Raw genomic sequence first — 20547 nt, forward strand, 5'->3', positions numbered from 1 at the left:
CCAGGGAGGAACCGCTTGTTTTACAGGGGGCCTGAGAAGGAAAGTACCTTTAAGGAAAATTTTACACAACTTGGCCAACATGAGTGGACTGGAGTCATGACCAATGTGATAATGTGAAATTGCCGCAAGTTGTACGTTGACTGTGGAACTGCTGGCACCATCGTTAAAAAGAGTGGTTAAGAAATCAAGCACTAAAGGGAGAGGAACTGTAAAGGGGTTCAGGCCTTGCCGCTCCACCCACAAAGAAAACCGTTTCCACTTGCTACGGTAGACTTTCCTAGTGGAAGGTTTATGAGCTGCCACCAGGATCGCCTTAACAGGGGACGAAATACCGGGAGTCCTGATCAAGAGTGGAACTGGAGCAGCCAAGCGGTCAGCTTCAGGTTGTCCAGGTTCGGAGGAGATAGGCGGGATGGATGAGATATCAGATCTGGAATGGGATCTAGAATCCAAGGGGGATTCACCGAGTGAGACCTTAGGAAGGGGAACCAGATCTGTCGAGGCCAAAACGGAGCAATGAGAATCATTCTGCACCCCACCCGAGAGGCTTTCTGAAGAACTTGGAGCATCAGAGGCAAGGGGGGATAAGCATACAGAAGACCGGGTGGCCAAGCATGCACCAGAGCGTCTCTTGGGGAACCTCCTGGAGGAGGTATCAGAGCGAAAAAACTGTCGCACTTGGTGTTTGAGGGAGAGGCAAAAAGATCGCATGAAGGAGTTCCCCACCGTGCGAATATGCGTTCCGCTACTTGAGTATTGAGAGACCACTCGTAAGGGGTCAGAATGGTGCGACTGAGCTTGTCCACCAGGATGTTGGACCGACCCGGAATGTGCGTTGCTATGAGAAAGCGGTTGGTGGAGATTGCCCATTCCCAAACTCTCATGGCTTCTCGACAAAGAGGGTAAGACCTGGTTCCTCCTTGCTTGTTGATATACCAGACAACCGACATGTTGTCCGATTGAATCGCAATTGTTCCCAAGGGAAGAAAGTCCTGAAGTGCTAGCAACGCTAAGAGCACTGCTCTCATCTCTAGAACGTTGATATGCAGTAAGGTCTCTGAATCGTTCCACGTGCCTTGGACGGTCCGGCCTGCAAAATGCCCCCCCCCCACCTGAGGCGGGAGGCGTCCGTGGTCACCGTGGCGAGAGGGGGAGAAGCACAAAATGGGCGGCCTCCGTGGAGATCTGGAGAGTGAAGCCACCACAGGAGGGACCGCTTGCAAGCTTTGCTGATCGCAATGGGATGATGCATAGGAAGAGCAAGGTACGACCACTGTACTAAGAGAGTCCACTGGAGGATGCGCATATTGAGCCTGGCGAGAGGAAGAAGTGCTATAGCAGACGCCATGGACCCTAGAGCCCTCAGGACCAACTCCGCTGGAACTGAACTTGAGTGGAGAATGGCCCGCACCTGGAGCTGCAGATTTTGAACTCTGTCCGCAGTGAGGAAGGCTCTCAAGCTCCTTGTGTCTAACCTGGCCCCTATAAAATCTATGAGCTGTGTGGGTGCTAGGTTGGATTTCTTTGTATTTATAGTGATGCCCAGACTGGGAGCAAGATGGAGAAAGGAGTCTCGCGCCAATAGTAGTAGATGCCTTGTTGGGGCGGTAAGGAGCCAGTCATCCAGGTAGGGAAAGACCTGCACCCCCTGAAGCCTCAGGTGGGCCTCTACCACTGCTAATACTTTGGTGAACACCCTGGGGGCTGTGGTGAGACCAAAGGGAAGGACCCGGAACTGGTAGTGACTGGCTCCCAGCCGGAAGCGGAGAAACCTCCTGGAGCGCCTGTCCATTAGAATGTGGTAGTACGCCTCCTTGAGGTCTATGGAGCACATCCAGTGATTTTCTCCCAGAAGGTGGAGAATACATTGCAGAGTGACCATTCGGAACTTCTCCTTGGGAACTGCCAGGTTCAAGAGAGAAAGGTCTAAAATTGGTCTTAGATCCCCCGTCTTTTTTGGCACTAAAAAGAACCTGGAGTAGAACCCTGATCCGAACTGGTCTGGGGGAACGGGCTGGATGGCTCTTTTCTTTAGCAGATGGCCAATTTCTGCCAAAGCGGCCTCCCGTTGACCGGGTGGAACGTCTGGGAGGGACTTCAATTTTGGTAAGTGACGAAATGGGATGTGGTATCCTCTGGATATAATCTGGAGAACCCAGCGGTCTGATGTTATGGACTCCCATGCCGCTAGGTGCCCCGAAAAACGTCCCCCGACTGCCTCCAGAGTGGAGCAGCCGGGCAACCCCTCAGGGTTGCTGCACGGGCCGTTCAGAGAAGGGTTCTCTGGACCCGAAGTTCCTGGGAGCCCCTCTGCCTCTAGGGCGGCGTCCTCCCTGTCCTCCTCTGCCACGGAAGGACTGGTTGTCCGGAGCAGGCTGGGATTGCTGCGACTTCCGGAACCACATCTTCTTCTGACCATTTTGGTTCCTAGAATAGGGCCTCTGGGGTGCAGAGAAGCGGATTCCGACGGCAGACAGCGTCTTCCCGTCCTTCTCGCTCTGGGTCAAAGTGTCGCGAACGGTTTTGCCAAAGAGGGCAGAACCATCAAAGGGGGCGTTCGCAAATGACGCTTTGAAGGGCTCTGAGAAATCGCAATGACGGAGCCAGGCCTGACGTCTAGTGACTAGACCTGCCCCTGCGGCTCTAGCGGCGCCTTCCGTAGCATGGGAGAGTAGCCGCATAGAGGTATTGGTAACTGATCTAAGAGTGGCCATGCGGGAGGAGTGCAGCACTTTGTCCTCCTCCGACATGGACTCTGGGGGAGATGCAGCGTATTCCTTAATGAGATTGCGCTGCATCCTAATTACGTGTGCCAGGTAGTTCAGCACCCTTACCGAGAAGGTCGCTGAACTAAACATCCGCTTCCCCAAGCGGTCCATCATCCGAGACTCCTTGCTCGGGATGGACTGAGGGACTCTCCTGAGCAAGTTCCCTCTTGGTGGCCGCCGCCGTCAACATGGCATCTACCGGAGGCCCCTTACTCCAATGGGCACGGTCAGCCGGTGGACTGAGGATCCCGTCGGGCCTCTTAGGGATTGGCTCCACGGTGTCCGGTTCCTTCCACGCCCTGGTGGTAATGAGGTCCACCAGGGGGTTGGCAGGAGGGGACACCCAAGAGGTAGACGGGCCCGCTTCAAATGCCTCCAAGAACACGGACTCGTCCGAGGAAGACTTGGGGCAGACCACCCCTTATGCGGAGCATTTCCATGATGTCTCCAAATGAGACATCCTCGGGGGGTGACCGTGGGGAGCCTTCCCCTTCCTCCAAATCCGTGTCTTCCGTGAGAGACTCGGGGGAGTCAATGTGCCTCCTTTTGCACGTATGCTTGCGAGGGACATCCTCTGGGGGGCTGTCAGAGGACTCCTCGCAAGCAGCAACCTGTTCCAGGGAAACAGCTTGGGGCACAGAAGCAGGCTGTCCCAAGGGCCGGATGGTGGAAGCCTGACCCAGTGCAGAGGGAGCGTGGGACGGAGCCGAAACAAGTGCCGGGGGTCCGGAGACCCTCAACAGGGCCCTCTCCACTACATCAAAAGCCGAAGGGGAGCTGACCTCGACCAAAGGATCCGACAATTGGCTCCCCCTCGGATCCGAAGAGTGGATCGGAGCCGGCGCCGAAGCGCTCGGATCCGAAGGGACAGTGTGCTCCGACACAGACGGCGCCGAAGGAGCACTGATCCCCCCGGATCCGAGGCTCGGATCCAGGCTCTGAGAGGTTGGAATCGACGCACTCGAGGGCAGGGTCGGATCCGAAGTACCAAGTACTATCGGCGCCAACCCACCCCCGGCTCCGAAGCTGCTCGGCTCCAACTGCTCCGAACCCGGGTAGCGGGTCAGAGAAGGAGCAATTGGCTTGAAAAAGGGGGTCGAGCTCCCCCCCCAGAGGGGGGGGGAGGCAAGAGCACTCCCATCTGCATCTGGGCCTGGATGAACCTTCTCATCATCCGGTCCAGATCAGCGTCCGACAGGCTGTAAGTTGATCTCGACGAGGCTACCGAGGTAGGCCTAGAGTGCCTCCTCGATAGCCTCGACGGAGATTGGGTCTCCTCCTCCTCAGGTCCCGATGAAAAACACACTGGAGACCGAAGCCGAGGAGGGGGAGAGCCAGCAGACAAGGGGCCGGGAGAAGCCGCTTGGCTGGCGGGCGAAACAGAGGTCTCGGCCCGCCGCTTATGGTGCTTCTCCTCCGGTCCTTTTCCTAGCGTCCCTCTCCTCCGAACCAGAAACGGGAGGTTGAGTCCCAGGAGGAGGAGGGGAGCCGGAGAGGGAATAACCGTGGTAACGTTACCCCGAGGAGCGGAGGCGGAGCCGAGTCCGGCAAGAGACCCGCCAAAACAAGCTTGGACCTCCGCTCCTTCAATGCCCTGGGGTTGAACCCTGCACAAATGGAACATCCAGATGTGAGGTGTTCAACCCCCAGGCATCTAACACACCGAGTGTGGCCATCAGCTGGGGAAAGCTTATGGCCACACTCGGAGCACTTAGAAAAAATAGCTTTGGGCTGCTCAGACATCCCAAACTAACAAATAAAGTTACTAGAACTAAAGTAAAAGTAACAAAAAAACCACTCACAGGCCCAAACACACACTACGCTACCAGCGAGGGGAGGGATATAAATTTAAGTTTTAAACTCTAAAAAAAAAAGGTAATAATACAAGAGGAAACCTACACTTTCACACAAAATTAACCAAAAAAAATTAAATTTAAGTATTTTAAACACTAAATATAGCACTTAGCTGGAGAGCTGGAAAAAACAATCTGGTCACCATGGGCGGCAAACGAGATCTGGGGTCATGAGGGTAGAGCAGGGCATTATGGGTGAGGGGAGGAGCTGAGAGCTTGGATACATAGCTGGTAAACCATGCCGGTTCGGATCCGATATCGGATCCATAACCCACAGGTTGCAGACAAATGAATCTCCTACTTCAGATCACTAGTTTCTTCAAGGCGAAAACTTAATGTTTTCTGAAAGCATGCAAGTTCACATCTGGGAGGGAATAAAGATAAAAATAGGTCAGACATCAGTTAGTATAAATAGAAACACAAGCAATAACATATATCTTATCACAAATGACCAAAATTTTAGGTTAAGTTAGGTCTGTGTTAACAGCCGTCTGTTTGGGACATTTGTTCCTTTTTGGAGGATTAAACTTCAGTATTTGAAGATGTAGATAGTTTTGTGTGTTTGTATTAAGTTCGCAAGTTATTGGGTATTCTGGCGGTGTGTTTGTATTTCTGTTTGAGGGTTTTCATTAAAACAAAAAGTCTTGTAAAATGTGACACAGGTTCCAATGTTGATAAAAAAAAACTGTATAAAGAATTAACCGTCCAAGCATTAGTGGGTGCATGTATCACAAAAGCTGGAAATATACATTTTGAAAAGCTGTCGTGTAGTAATGACTTCTTATCATAATGGGAACACTTTCCATATTATTGTAATGCGAATGGTCGCACATTAAATTAAATTAATAGGCTGTAATCTTAAATTGTTGAGGTGGGGGATTGGGTACAAAAGTACACATATGATAATGTATGTAGAGTTGATATGTTTTCTCTACTTTTGCATATGTGAATGTCTGGATTATTACTAATTAATAATTATTAATTATTACTATTATTTCAGGCAAAAAGAGAAGAACATTTAATTATATTAAGAAATGCAGAGTGCAAATAGCAGTACTACAGGACACATATTTTAGAATGAACTAAGCATGTGAATTTGATAAAGAAATGATTACAGGATGGATATTCAGCAGAATTTCAGGGACAAAGAAAAAGAGAAGTATTTATATTAATTTCTAGAGGAGCTCCAATAGTGATAGAAGATGAAATAAGATAATAATCCTAGATGTGTGGTAATAACTGGCTAATGGCAAGGGATGAAGATTATACTTGCATGTATTTATATTCCACCTAAAACTGTTATGGAGCTTAACAATTTTGGGAGAAATAATCAGCTTTCAGCAGGGAATATTACTTATTGGTGGGGACTAATTTGATTTTCAGCAATGAAGATGTATCTGGGTGCCTAGAAGGGAATATATAAACAAAGAGGGTAGATTTCTGAAGAAGATTATGAAAATATTTGGTGTGGAAGATGTGAATTCAGTAGTAGGAACTTGTAGGGAATTTACATATTTTTCCCCAAGGGACAATAACTGGGCTAGAGTAGACAGAAATTATATTTCAAAGTAACATGTGCATTTAATTGTTAACCTTGACCCTCATCCAATGCCTGTTTCAGATTATGCTCCAATAATTATCAATATAACAATGCAGACTAATAAAGTAAAGATGAGACACTGGTGCTTCCCCATGTACCTGTTAAAAAGAGAGGAATTTAAGGAATTGGTAATTGAAATTATTTGGGAGTTATTAGGGAATATAAAAAGTACTCTAGAAGTTATAGCTAGTGGGCGGGATAAAATGAAAGTGGAGTATTTAAAAGGAGGGGAAGCACCAACATCCTGGGAAAAGGATGTGGTGGCTGTAATACCGAAAGATGGTAATGCTCCATCAGATCCAGCTTCACAAAGGTTCATTTCAATTCTAAACCGTGATTATAAAGTGTTTATGTGTATAATGGCTAATAAATAGCAAAGATGTTGCCAAAACAGATAGATATGGATCAGTGTGGTTTTGTGAAGCAGATGCAAAATTTTGACAACATTAATAGAAGAATGATGATCCAGAGGAAAGCAGAATGTAAGAAAATACTGTTGGTGGTTGGTTTTGATGCAGAAAAAGCATTCGACAGTAAGCAGGGATTTCATGAGTATGACAATGGAAGCATTTGCATTTCCTGATACAATAATAAGGTTAATTAGGAGGATATATGATGTATCAGAGACAAAAATCGAAGTGGGAGGGGTCCTCTCTGACAAGATGTGTCTGAAATGAGGAACCAGGCAAGGGTGTCCTCTTTTACCTTTGTTGTTTGCATTACATTTAGAACCATTGGCAAAGAAAATAAGGGACACAGAAATTCAAGGAATAAGGTGTTCAAGAAAAGTTGGCTTATTATTTTGTACCTGTTAGAACCAGAAAAGAACACCCCAATGCTGTGGAATACCCTGAGACAGTTCTGCTTTTTTTTTGGGGGGGGGGGTATACAATTAATGAAGATAAAACGAAGCCTATAGCTGTAAACCGCATACCCACACATGAATTGGTTCAGTAATATCCATGTTTATGGGGACATGATAAAATGAAGTACTTAGGAGTTTGGTTTAAAAGGGATTCTGTTATGGCAGCTAAGGATATGTGGGTAAAGACTAAACAAAAGATAACAAAAAAACTGAGAAATTGGAAGCTGTACAGTAAACATATTTTAGTCCCTTTAATTTTATACACCAGTCAGGCATATTTTTATCAACCAGAAGAGAAGTTGTGGATAGTAATTAATAAAGAGTTGACAGATTTTATCTGGAATAGAAAGAGGGCAAGAGTCAATTGGGATAAGAAGGTTTAGGATTACTTCCTTTGAATTGACATTTTAGTGCCACACAGTTATGGCTGTTATAAATAACACAAACAGAAAGCTGCAATTCAAAGTAGAAAGGGATGATGATGAAGCAAGGGTTAGTTCAAGAAATAAGGAAAGAATGGGATTTTGGATGCAGCTCCTTAAGAAAAATAGCAATAGTCATACAGAATATTATGTTCATAAAGTAACAGAAGGTACACTAAAAACTAAGCCAACAGTGGAATAGAGAAAGGAGATTCTACCAATTGGGATGACTGCGATTAGGGGTACAGAGAATAGGCAAGAGAGGGCTGGAATTTACTGGAGGAAAATAGGAAAGGAACCAACGTATTGGGAACAACTAATTTGAGAGGGGAAATGTACTAGAATGGGAAGAGGCCAAGAACACATTTGGACTCTAGACTACAGATTGCCTTTCATATCAGGGATTGATGGAGAAAGCGATAGGGAAATACTAACAGTTTTGGCTGAGTTTTTAGTTGAAAAAAAGAGATAATTAGTAGGGAATGTAATATATTGTACAATAACTATATGAATGCATCAGAGGAGGTCAGAAAAGATTGGGAAGAGAGATCATATAAGCAATTCATAAAGAAACAATGGGAGCACATATGTACTGCTCCCAAATATGGATTCAAGGGCAGCTTGGACAACTGGATGGGAAACCGGAAATTCATCCTTGGATTGACACCTATGTCTCTGATGCAAACAGGTAACCTGCAAATGGTTCATCTCCCAGGCCCATGCTTACACTTATCAAGGGTATCAGAACTCGTTAGAGATTTGGGATGCAGGGCTAGGCTTAAAAAGACCCTTGTGGTCGTTAGCCTAGTAAACACCTATGAACCTATAACAGAAATATTCTTGAACAAACACCTTTCCCTGTCAGACAATAAGGAACAGGTTTTACTACCTCCTGAATCAGCAGATAATGAATGACAGGAGGGAAAAGATAGGAAGCGACTCCCACTTTCATCTGTACTTCTGATGGATCAATCTTGAAATCCATTCATCTGAGATTATCTGTTGCCAAAGAGAAGGAGAAATAGACAGCCAGATTTGGGGGAAAACATAAAGGATTGCTAAGGTGAATTGTAGACAGTCATTTAGACTTGTTGGACTGTCCTGATTTCTAGGGGCTCCCCCTGCAGCAACATACACGGAATTAGAAAATAAAAACTTGTAAGATGGGGGAACGTTCTACACAATATCTGCCTTCTTAGGGTATGCAGACAGGCTGTTAGGCATGTTGCAGGCTGTAATAAAAACATCCTCCAAAGATGGAAGAACAGGAGGAACAGGAGTAGGTTGAGGAAATTTCAGTTGCAATAAATCATAATATTTTTTAAGAAAAATGGAGTGTTATTATGTTACAAATGAAACAGGTGGTGCATCCTAAATATGGTTTCAGGATAAAGAAAAATCTTCCAAGGGATAATCAGAAGAAATATTTTCTTCATAATCAAAATCAGTTTCCTGAGGAGAAAAAACAAAAGTTGTTCCCTCACAATCATTTCCCTGTTCACCACAGTGGAAAGCTTCAGAGAAAGAATAATTCCTTTTTATTTTACCACTAAATCTAAAATGAGATGAATTAAGAGTCTGAAGTAAGCCCTAAACTAAACTAAGCCCAGTAAATCATCCCTGTCTAAATTAACAGAGACAGGTGAAGGTAAATGTTTAACTTCCTGCTTTTATTTAACAGAAATCTCTATATAAGCATACCACCTCTTGTCAGGGAAATCATCATGGGGAACAGGCAGTCTGGGAAGGCAGAGAAGCATTCCCCACTCCTTCCTCTAAGAATGACAAAAGTGGGTTTCCCATGCTCGCAAAGGACAGTCCAGTAGCTGCTGAAGACCTATTTACCCACCTGGTCCAGGGTGGTTGAAGGAACTACACTAGAGGAAACTGATGAGTAGTCTGAAGAACCAGAAATAGTCATTGCAGAGTCACCTCTCTGTACCTGAGGCAAAATAGTAGCTTGCTGAAGGGAAAAAAACTTCTGGAAATGTTCTTCTTATGACCAGAGGAAGGAAGGAAGAAAGTACAGTTGTGTACACTTACAATAAATGTAGATGTTCGAGTGTATTCACTGTTGCAGTCATCACATTTGGGTTATCTGCTTGCAGCAGCCCTCAGTCGGCGTGATTAACAAAGTCTTGGGTCCTGCGTTGGTTGCTGTCTCCTCTTCCATGACGTCAGGTCATCAGAGGTATAAAACATGCAGCCGACGCCATTACATCAGTTTTTCTTGCCTCAGATGTCAGTTGCCCCCTTAATGGGAAGCAGTAAAACATATATATACATATATACAAGGATATACCTCCAATAAAAAGGCAAATACACCAAAAAGCTTTTAAGCATAGTAAAGGAGAGTAGAGGTATAGCCAAAAAAGACAGGGAGCTGGAGGGAGGGTAACCAGGACTGCAACAGTGAATACACTCGAACATCAACATTTATGGTAAGTGTACACAACTGGGGTTCTTCGTGTTTCACTGCTGCAGTCATCACATTTGGGTAGATTCCCAAAGCTAAGGATGGGAGGAGGAATTTAGATAGCATTAGGACCAGCTATAAGCCCCTGCAAGACTGCAGTGGCAAAGCCAGCTCTGGATTTAGAGAACATTGGCAAATGGTAATGCTTGGTGAAGGTATGTATAGAACTCCAGGTAGCAGCTTCTAGGATGTCCCTGGTAGGGACACCTCTGAGAAAGGCTGTAGAGGTAGATGCAGCCCTGGTTGAATGGGGTCTGATCCCCTGTGGGATTGGTTTTCCATGGCGCTTATAGCAGAAATGAATGCAATGGCCTATCCATTTAGAAATTATTTGCTTTGAAATAGCCTTCCCCTCTACCCCTGCAGCAAATGCCACCAGCAGTTGTTCAGATTTCCTTTGAGGTTTAGTCCTGTCCAAGTAAAATCTAAGTTGTCTGTGCACATCTAAGGAGTGCAGTATCCATTCCCCTTTGTTCTGTGGATTAGGAAAGAAGGTTGGCAAATGAAAGGCCTGATTGAGAGCCACAGTGGATACTACCTTGGGCATGAAGGAGGGATTGGTTCTGAGGGACACCCTGTCCGCATGAAAGATGATGAAAGGCTCCACTGCCATAAGGGCATGTAATTCAGATACCCTTCTTGCTGAAGTGATTGCCAAAATGAGGGCTGTTTTCCAAGAAAGGCATTTTAAATCCACACTAGCAGCTGACTCGAAAGGAGGAAGAGTGAGTTTCTCCAATACAAAGTGAAGGTCCCAGGCTGGAATTGGTGCACTCCTGGGTGGTCTTAAATTCTTGGCCCCACTGACAAACTGCCTGAGCAGTGGATGAGAGAAGAGGGGAGGTTCTGTGTTATAATGAGCTGAAATGGCTGAGGCGTGAATTTTGATGGAGGAAGAAGAAAGGCCCTTGTGAAGCATCTCAGTTAAGAATTGTATAATCTGAGGTAAGTTGGGCGCTGCTGTGCTCATCCCTTAAGATTGGTTCCAGGCACAGAATCTTTTCCATTTTTCAGCATAAGATTTTCTAGTACTAGCCCTCCTTGCCTCTAAAATGATATCCATCACTGGTTTACTGAGGGATGGTAAAGGAGAGATTTGGTAATTAGCCAGGCTGCTAGGTTCAGGGTTTGAAGCTGAGGGTGCAGAATCTGGTTCTCCTGCTGAAACAACAGGGTAGGGGTCAGAGGTAGGTGCCATGGGGCCAACAGTGACACACTGCGCAAGAGGGGGTACCAGTGTTGGCGTGGCCAGTCTGGTGCAATCAATATCATCCTTGGTTTGTCCGGTTTCATCTTTAGCAGTACTTTGGAGAGGAGAGGCAGAGGAGGAAAGGCATAAACTGATAGGTTTTTCCAGCTGAAGGACACAGCATCCACTTTCCAAGCTTGTTTGTGGGGAGTCCTTGCGCAAAATTTGTCCAATTGGTAGTTCTGGGGGGAGGCAAGCAGGTATATATCTGGGTTACCCCATTTGTTTGCCAACATGTTGAAAATCTTTGGTTCCAGTTTCCACTCATGTGGGTCCATGAGGTTTCTGCTTAGTCCGTCTGCCAGTGTATTTAGTTTTCCTGGCAGGAATTGAGCTTGTAGATGCACTTGGTAGCTCAAGGCTGTGTTCCACAATGCCATGGCTAGTCTGCAGAGGGGGTAAGAATGGGTACCCCCCTGCTTGTTTATGTACCACATAACAGTGGTGTTGTCTGTCTTTGTCCTGGATGAATGTGGTCCTTGAAGGCTGTCACAGCATTCTGTACAGCTAACATTTCTTTTTGATTGATATGCAGCTGCATTTGACTTGGGTTCCATTTGCCCTGAATGCACCTCCCTGCCAGGTGAGCCCCCCCCCCCATGCATAGTCTGATGTGTCTGTTGCTAGGGTTTGGGCGGCAGGGGATAGAGTGAATGGTAGTCCCTTGTTTTGGTGACAAGCCTCTGCCCACCAAAGAAACTCTAGGCGTAGGCAAGGTATGATAGGAATCATTGCTTCTACATCCTGAGAATGTTGACACCATAGGCTTTTTAGATACCACTGTAGTTTCCTCATATGCAGTCTTGCATATGGAATTAGAAGAATGCAGGAGGCCATGAACCCGAAGGCTTGCAGTATTTGCCTTGCAGATAGCAGGGTTTTCGTGGCTACTAGTTTGAAGTAGGTTGCCAAATGAATTTGTTTCTCTGGCATGAGGAAAGCCATCTGGGAAGTTGTATTCAAGCTTGCTCCCAGGAATATAATTTATTGACAGGGTACCAGGTGCGATTTATTTTCATTTATGGTGTACCCAAGACAAGTTAGCACCCTTTGTACAAAGGCCAGATGATTCAAAAGTATGTCCTGGCTTTCTGCCTGAATTAGACAATCGTCCAGGTATGGATATATTTGAATATTTCTTTGCCTGCAAAATGCAATGACTGGAGCTAGGCACTTTGTAAATATCCTAGGCGCAGTAGATAAGCCAAAGGGCAGTGCAGAGAACTGATAGTGCATGTAGCCTGCTTTGAAGCGAAGGTATCTTCTGCAAGATTTCCTGATTGGGATGTGCAGGTATGCTTTCTTTAAATCGAGTGTTGCCAACCAGGCATCTTTTCCTAGCATAGGAAGCAACTGGTGAAGAGTCAGCATCTTGAATTTTGGAATCACCACAAAGGTGTTTAGAGTAGACAGGTCCAGGATAGGACGCCATGAATTGTCTTTTCTGGGTACCAGGAAAAGTCGTGAGTATAAACCTTGTCCTTTTTCCTCTTCTGGTGAATAGCATTTATGCTTAAAAGAGAGAGTACTTGCTTTTGAGCCTCTGTTGATTTGGGGGTAGATCTGGCCAACCGTTTCGGGTTGGTAATGTGTGGAAGTGAAATCTGTATCCTTGGGACACTATGTTTAAAACCCATTTGTCCTGGGTAATGAGCTCCCAGTTTTTTGCATGTAGGGCAATCTTTCCCCCAAAGTGGGTAGTCATTTGAGAAGTGCTTGGAAGTTTTAAAATTAAGTCATTGAGACAGTTTACCATAGGGGAGAGTTTTACTACTCCCAGATTTGGAAGAGGGGGCCCCCACTGCTTAGTCTTGTGCGTACCCTGGGACTGAAGCCTGGGTGTTCTGCTGGATCTGGATTTGGACTGAGAAGGCTTGGAAGAGGCAAGAAAGGACCAATTCTTAGAAGGCCAATGCCTACTAAGTCTTGGAGGTTGTACATGTAAGAAATCTTTAATAGTTTGCATAGATTTAGCTTTTTCCTCCATCTTTTTAAGAACGTCTTCTGCCTTATTGCCAAACAAGCGGCCCTGATTTAAGGGAGCATCCAGTAATTTAGCTTTAACATGATCTGGCAAGGATTGCTCCTTAAGCCAAGCATGCCTTCTAAGTACAGACCCAGTGACAGCAGCCCTGCAAGATGCCTCTAGTGAATCAAAACCACATTGCAAAGTATGTTTTCCAACTTGTTCAGCAGAATGCATTAAATCCTATAAATCCTTAGTTTTAGCACAATCAGGAATCAACATAATTTTCTGTTTAAGTAATCCAATAATATGCTGCTGATACTTTAATATGAAACTGACAGTTTAAGGCCCTAATGGCCAAAGTTGCAGAAGTGTACACCTTCTTACCCCATCTATCCAGTGCCCTTGAGTCTCTATCAGAGGGGGTAGGATTTCTGGCAGCAGTAGCTTTGATGCCCTTGGGACCCTGTGAAATGGTCTCAGGATCTTCTGCAGGATTTTTGAAATGGAACTTGTGAGAGTCAGGAACCCTGTAATATCTATCAGGTTTTCTGGGAGCAGGAGGTAAAGAGTCAGGGGCCAAACTAGATTCCGAAAAAGCATCATCAACAATGTCTAGTACAGGAGGGATAGCTAAAGGCCTGTGCTGGGGCAGGAGTAAGAAATCCCTAAGCCTCTTTTTAGAATCAGAGAAATCCTGACTTTCCCAACGAAAATGCTCCCTAAAAGTATACAAGGTTTCACCAAAAGCTAAATCCTCCAGAGGGGAAGCAGAGGGAATAGAGTCCTCAGCATCAAAATCCTCATAGGTAGATAAAGGTAAAGCCTGGTCATCAGAGGAAGCAGAAATTTCAGAATCCTGATCAGAAGTATCATAAGCAAACTCTGTCCTAGGTCTCTTAGAGGGGGAAGGTTGGCTTCCCCTGATTAAAGTAATAAGGTCTTCAGCCATTCTTATCATTTGTTTTTTAGGCATAGAGGCCTGACCATGCAGTCTGGGTGTCAGTTTTCTAGGCATGGTTCGAGTTTTAGGCCTTGAAGAAAAAGATGGCATTGGTTTAATATGCAAGTCAGTAGGCCTGAATACACCCTCAGAAGCCGGTGCCTGCACAGTGGCTCCAGACGCATCCAAGGTAGAGTCATCCGCAGGTTCTACAATTGAAGCATCTCGCGGCATACCGGACTCCGAATGGGTCTCAATAGAGGCCTGCAAATCTGAAGTAGCGGGTATCAGGGGCTATGAAAGTGCCTCACTGAGTACCGGCGAACTGGCGACTGGCTTAGGAGAAGCCGGCAAACTGTTGACTGGCTTAGGAGAAGCATCGTCAGCAGCTTTGGACCTAGGCAGCCTGTCTCTGTCTTTATCTTTGCATTTTTTCGGAATGTCGGTAGTCAGATGGCTTACCGAAGACATATCTGGATAATTGAACCGAGCACCAAAATATTTAGAAGTGAAAATATACCGACGACGGATAGTTTGTGGTTTAAATAAGGCACAAAACCAACAGCGAGATATGTCGTAGTCAGGGCCTAGGCAAGGAATGCAGTACAAATGAAAATCTTTATGAGGTATTTGCTTTCCACAAGAAATGCAATTATTTACTTTTAAACCGACACAGGAAGGTGTCCAACAAAACAAATAAACCAGATAAAGAACACCAACGGACCAAGGCAAACACCAATAAGTTCTCAAAATCCTTTGTAATATAACAGTCAATGACGGGCTGGTATATAAGCAAGCTCACAGGCAAAAGCAAATGCAGATAAACCAATATAAACGCTTTATTTGTAGATCCGTTTTCGTCGCCAACTTCATCAGAATAAACACAGAACATCCAGTTCCATTACTTTATATATTGATCACAATTAGTACTGATGAGATAATCACACCAATCAAACAATTTAAAACCAACAGTAAAAAATCATTTAAAAACACAGTAAAATAGTAAACAAAATTCACTTATAGATTTTTTGCTGCATAAAACAAGTTTTACAAATTGTACAGGTCTATAAAATACTTCTAAATCATATATTCTGTAATTTTGCTATTTATTTTTTTAAAAATTTGAATTTTAAAGTTTAGCTGCCCTCATTTTCAATACAGGTGCCAGGGAAACCATTTCATTTAGACCAGGTAACCTGTTTGAGTCCAATACAACCTGCCAATAAAGTTCCCTGAACTCCACCCTGGTCTCCCACATACCACCTCTGGCATCAGTATTGACCACTTCAAGTACAAAAAATTGAAAATTTGATTTTGTACATAGGCAAGAGTGTTTGTACAAAGCATTACTTTCTCTAGCTGTTCTAATCTCATACAGATGTTCATAAATACGTTGTTTCAATTTTCTTTCACTCTTGCCTATATAGAATGACCCACAGAACATGCATAACGCTAAATAGATAATACCACAGGCATTACAATTAACAAATGAGTTTAAACACAATCTTCTATTCCTACGTTTCAAATAATAACTCTCCCCTACTAGTAAGTATTTACAATATTTACACGCCCCACATTTAAATAAACCTTTTTTGCTTTGATTTTTATTATCTGACCTGATAAATTTCGGGTCCATATGACCCGTCTCAAGATGATTTTTTATTGTTCTACCTTTTTTATATACAAACTTCAAAGTGTCAGAAAAAATGTTGGTTAGGTCAGATATTTTAGAGAAATTTAACCATTCCTTCTCCATAATTTTTCTGACCAACCTAGAGCAAGCCACCCTGCATACCCCACACCCCCCGCTCTTTAAATATACCAACTCTGAGGTCGCGCTACAGTGCAGTAAAGGACATTTTTCCTTTACTGCACTATAGCATGACCTCACAGTTGGTATATTTAAAGAGCGGGGGGTTATGGGGGGCAAGCCCCCATGTGGGAGGTGCAGGGAGGCTTGCCCCCCCTGCATATACCCTTTTACTTTCTTTTTCCTGTTGTTTTTCTTTTTATTGCTAGTCGAAGTTCTGTAACTTCAGACATATGTGTTCGAACATATGTCGGTCAAAGTTACGGAACTTTGATTGTAATATAGATCCACAATCAGCAGTTATTCTTTCATTATCTCCAACTGAATGCAAATCTTATACAGTTACTTTATTTCTTTGCACATTTTTGAAAAATTATTAAACCTCCCCATATTCTAAAGTCTGGTTACAAGCTTCACAGTGCTTTTTTCTCATCTTTACAGCGATGCTTAGATCATGCAAATGAATTACTGTGCATTTGTTTCTGGGTGTCATCTTGGATTGCCATGAGTGGTTTCATTTCTGTTTTATTTATCAACTTTAGTCATACTTTCATCAACTGATTCATTTTCAGCTTTTATTTTATGCACTTGTAATTCCTTATGCTACAGGAATTCTTTCAGCAAATAATAATAATAAAAAAAAAACTTTGATAACTTTTTAAAAATGGAAAAAATTTGAAAGGTTATATGTACATTTTTATACTGCAAACGTAATGCCAATTGTGGCACAAAAATTAAACTCAAAAGTTGTTAGTGAGATTTTCCTTCAAAATGTAAAAAGAAATGAAAACAATGTATAGCAGTCAGCCATTAACAGTAAAACACTTTATGGTGAATAAATGAAACAGTTCTCTAATCCACTCTAAGGCTTCAGTGTAACGTGAGCAGAGAGGTGGTACAAGCTGTCACAAAAGAATATTATACTGATACCATGAAGCTTCTTGCATGCCTAAAACCATGTGTAGTCAGGGTGGACCTCAGTTAAGAGGTGAAATTCCAAAATAGGCATTCAGACTCAAAAACATATATAGCCATATTCTAGGCACTACTAATCACGTGACATATGTCTCAGCTTGCAACTATACCTATATTTAATGACAGAGTACCAGATTCTATCTATATGGTACATCCTGCCAGCACACCTCAGAGTAGATTGTTATTTCATTATGGAAGGACAGTGCTGTCTGGAATGGTCAATTTTCTTCCCTATCTTCCCTATGAAACTATGACCTTTTGCCTATAATCAACCTGCAAGTCCTTCAGTGAATAGCATGTATGCAAGAAAAATAACATACCTGCCATGCCTGTCTCCTCTAATTCAGATGTATTTTGTTTGTCCAGTATAGCACTTATTTTGGCATTTGTGCCTTGGCATACATCTAGCAAGCTTAGAAGTGTGCTAGCTGTAAGACTCTTGCCACTTCTGGCTCTCTCCAACAACCTCTCAAACTTTTGCTCATCTCCTCCTTCACAGCATTCAAAAATAGCCTACAAAAGAAATTAATACGGTTAAATAAAGTTAGCTGGCACATTGCAATTTATTCCATTTTTTTTAATCACCACTAATTATATTCCAGTCATAAAAGTCATAATCGAGTGTAACATCTCAGGGTTGAATAAATACAAATATATATGATGCATTCAAGTTAAAGTGAAATAAAATCATTTATATACTCAGTCATGAAATATGATCATACAGATATTACATATGTTTTACAATAGTGTTAATAATTGTATTCTATTCCATTTTAAAAGTACAGGCCTTTTTCAATTTTTCTGTCATGATATCCAGTACCATGCATAACCGAGAAACAAATTCATAACACATATCTGCCGCGACATGGTTCAGTCACTAATGTTTAGACAACTGTTTGAAAATCACCCAAATGCCCTAATTTTGTTCCCTTTACTACAAACTAAGAACGTGTCCTTACAAATGTTACCATACTTGCAAATACTACTTTATCCATTTTTTATCATAAAAATCACCTGAACTCCAATCTCATCATTTCTCAGTTACCTTATACAAATATGAAAATATATATACTTTTAGCACCCAGTATGCACATTAACTCAGAAAAAGAAGTTATGTACCTACATAACGTTCCATGTTAGTTGTCTTCATCTCGCCTTCTTTCTTGCTTGTTGGGATCGGAGCCGACCCTCGGCTCCGACTCGGCCATCTTTTATAGCTCGAGAGCTGTTTACTGGCTCGAGGCTACCCCTTATCCCATGATGCCTAGCGCTAGCTACCCAGATCTCGTTTGTAATAGCTAACCCAAGACATAGCAAGAATAATCTGACCAAACTAACAGGTTGGGCATATCTGTTATACTCTCTAAGTCAGTAGAGGAAACAAACCAGAAAATACTCAGCTGGTGAAGCTTAAACTCCTCTCGGTCCAATAGGACAGGGGGATGGAGGGGGGGATGCAAGAAAGAAGGCGAGATGAAGACAACTAACATGGAACGTTATGGTAGGTACATAACTTCTTTATGTTAAGTTGTCTATCTCGCCTTCGTTTCTTGCTTGTTGGGACAGCGTCCCTAGCACCTATGATCCTGGGTGGCTCATTGGAACAGACTATTCAGAACAGTGGAACCAAAGTTCGCTCTATTCCTGGAGGCCATGTCTAACTTGTAATGAGAAATAAACATATGAGGATTTGCCCATGTGGCCGCGGCACAAATAGAGTCCATGGGCAACCTAGACTGGAAGGCTACAGAAGTGGCCAAAGCCCTAGTAGAATGGCCTTTTGATTTGGAAGACAATTCTTTGTTTCTTAGTTGATAAATAAATGTGATAATGTGAGACAACCACTTGGAAAGGGTCACTTTGGAAACTGGGAGATTTTGTTTGCCCATAGCATAGGAAAGGAAGAGTTGGTCCGACTTCCTTATATCCTTCGTTCTATGCAGGTAAAAACGCAGTTGTCTATGAACATCCAAAATGTGTAACTGCCTTGTTGGTGTAGTTAGGGAAGAATACTGGAAGGTCTATGGATTGGTTTAGATTAGTTTCTGAGCACACTTTAGGAAGGAAGGATGGATTAGTTCTCAGCGCTACCCTATCCTTGTGAAAGACTAAGTACGGAGAACGAACGCTTAGTGCTTGAAGTTCCGATACACGTCTGGCTGAGGTAATAGCTACTAGAAAGAGAGTTTTCCAAGATAGAAACTTAAGGGAGCAGGAAGCTGCCGGTTCAAAAGGGGGCATAATCAAGGAGGTTAGTACCAAATTAAGGTCCCAAGGAGGAGGGGGATCTCTCACTAGGGGCCTAAGGAGAGTAGTCCCTCTGAGAAAGGCTTTACACAGCTTATGAAACATGATATTTAGATTAGAAAAACCAACATGACAGTTAGATATGGCCGCTAGGTGAACCCTGATTGTGGCAGAAGCGGACCCAGAGTGAAAAAGCTCAGTTAGGAATTCCAAGATCTCGTGAACTGGGGCTGAAAAGGGATCTATGTTCCTAGCCTCTGCCCAATAAGAGAAACATTTCCATTTGCTAGCATACGTCTTCCTAGTAGCTGATTTGTGAGAGGATGCAATAATTTCACGCACAGCCGGAGAAATGCTGGGAAGCCTGGCTAGGGTTGTAAATGGATCAACCAAGCTGTGAGCTGTAGTGTCTGGAGGGATCGATGCAGTTCTCCTGAATTATGAATCAGCAGGTCTGGAATAGGATCCAGGGTCCAGGGCTGCTCGAGGAGGTAATGGTGCAGGAACAGAAACCAAATCTGTCGAGGCCAGTAAGGAGCAATGAGGATCATTTTGCAACCCAACAATATTGCTTTCTGTATGAGTTTGGGTATAAGAGGAAAAGGCAGGAAGGCATAAAGAAGTCCCTAAGGCCAATCGTGGACTAGAGCATCTCTGGAAGGGTGACCGGGAAGCAACAGAAGGGAGAAATAGTTGCTGCATTTGGTGCTGAAGGGGGTTGCAAACAGATCGCAGCAAGGCTGTCCCCATTTGCGGAAGATCAGATCCGCAACTACCTGAGTCAGAGACCACTCGTGAGGCATGAGAATAGCTCTGCTGAGCCTGTCTGCTATGACATTGGACTTCCCAGGGATGTGCATTGCAATCAGAAATTGTTGGGAGGAAATCGCCCACTGCCACAGTCTGAGTGCTTCTCGACATAGGGGGTAGGACCTGGTTCCGCCCTGCTTGTTGATGTACCACACTACTGACGTGTTGTCCATCTGAATTGCAATGGTCCCAGGAGGGAGGGAGTCCTGAAGTGCTTGCAATGCTAGTAGCAAAGCTCTCATCTCCAAGACATTTATATGCAGATGGTACTCGTGAGGTTGCCATGTGCCTTGGACTGTCCTGCCCTGATAATGCCCCCCACCCCATCAGTGAGGCATCCATGGTCACTGTGGCAACCGGAGGGGGTTGCCTGAATGGTCTGCCCTGAGACACCAGCGGGGAGACCATCCACCAGGAAAGGTGTCTTTTACAAGTTTCTGTAATCATAATCATGTGAGACATGGGGAGCTGTTGAAAGGACCACTGTGTGAAGAGAAGCCACTGAAGGATTCTCATGTGAAAACGGGCTAGAGGTATCAGAAGAATTGCCGCTGCCATAGAAC

General features: G+C 44.1%; 1 protein-coding gene across 1 annotated transcript in view; it reads right to left on the reverse strand.

Annotated features, from left to right (window-relative positions):
* The window catches only part of ZBTB40 (zinc finger and BTB domain containing 40), a 919023-nt gene that overhangs the window by 703666 nt on the left and 194810 nt on the right, over positions 1-20547 (reverse strand). The window contains exon 4 of the mRNA XM_044060434.1: positions 17248-17440. Within this exon, the coding sequence (XP_043916369.1) occupies positions 17248-17440 (193 nt within the window). The remainder of the gene's footprint in view (positions 1-17247; positions 17441-20547) is intronic.

The sequence above is a fragment of the Protopterus annectens genome, chromosome 2.part0 (genome assembly GCF_019279795.1).
Source record: "Protopterus annectens isolate FY-2018-M chromosome 2.part0, PAN1.0, whole genome shotgun sequence".
Taxonomy (NCBI): domain Eukaryota; kingdom Metazoa; phylum Chordata; order Ceratodontiformes; family Protopteridae; genus Protopterus; species Protopterus annectens.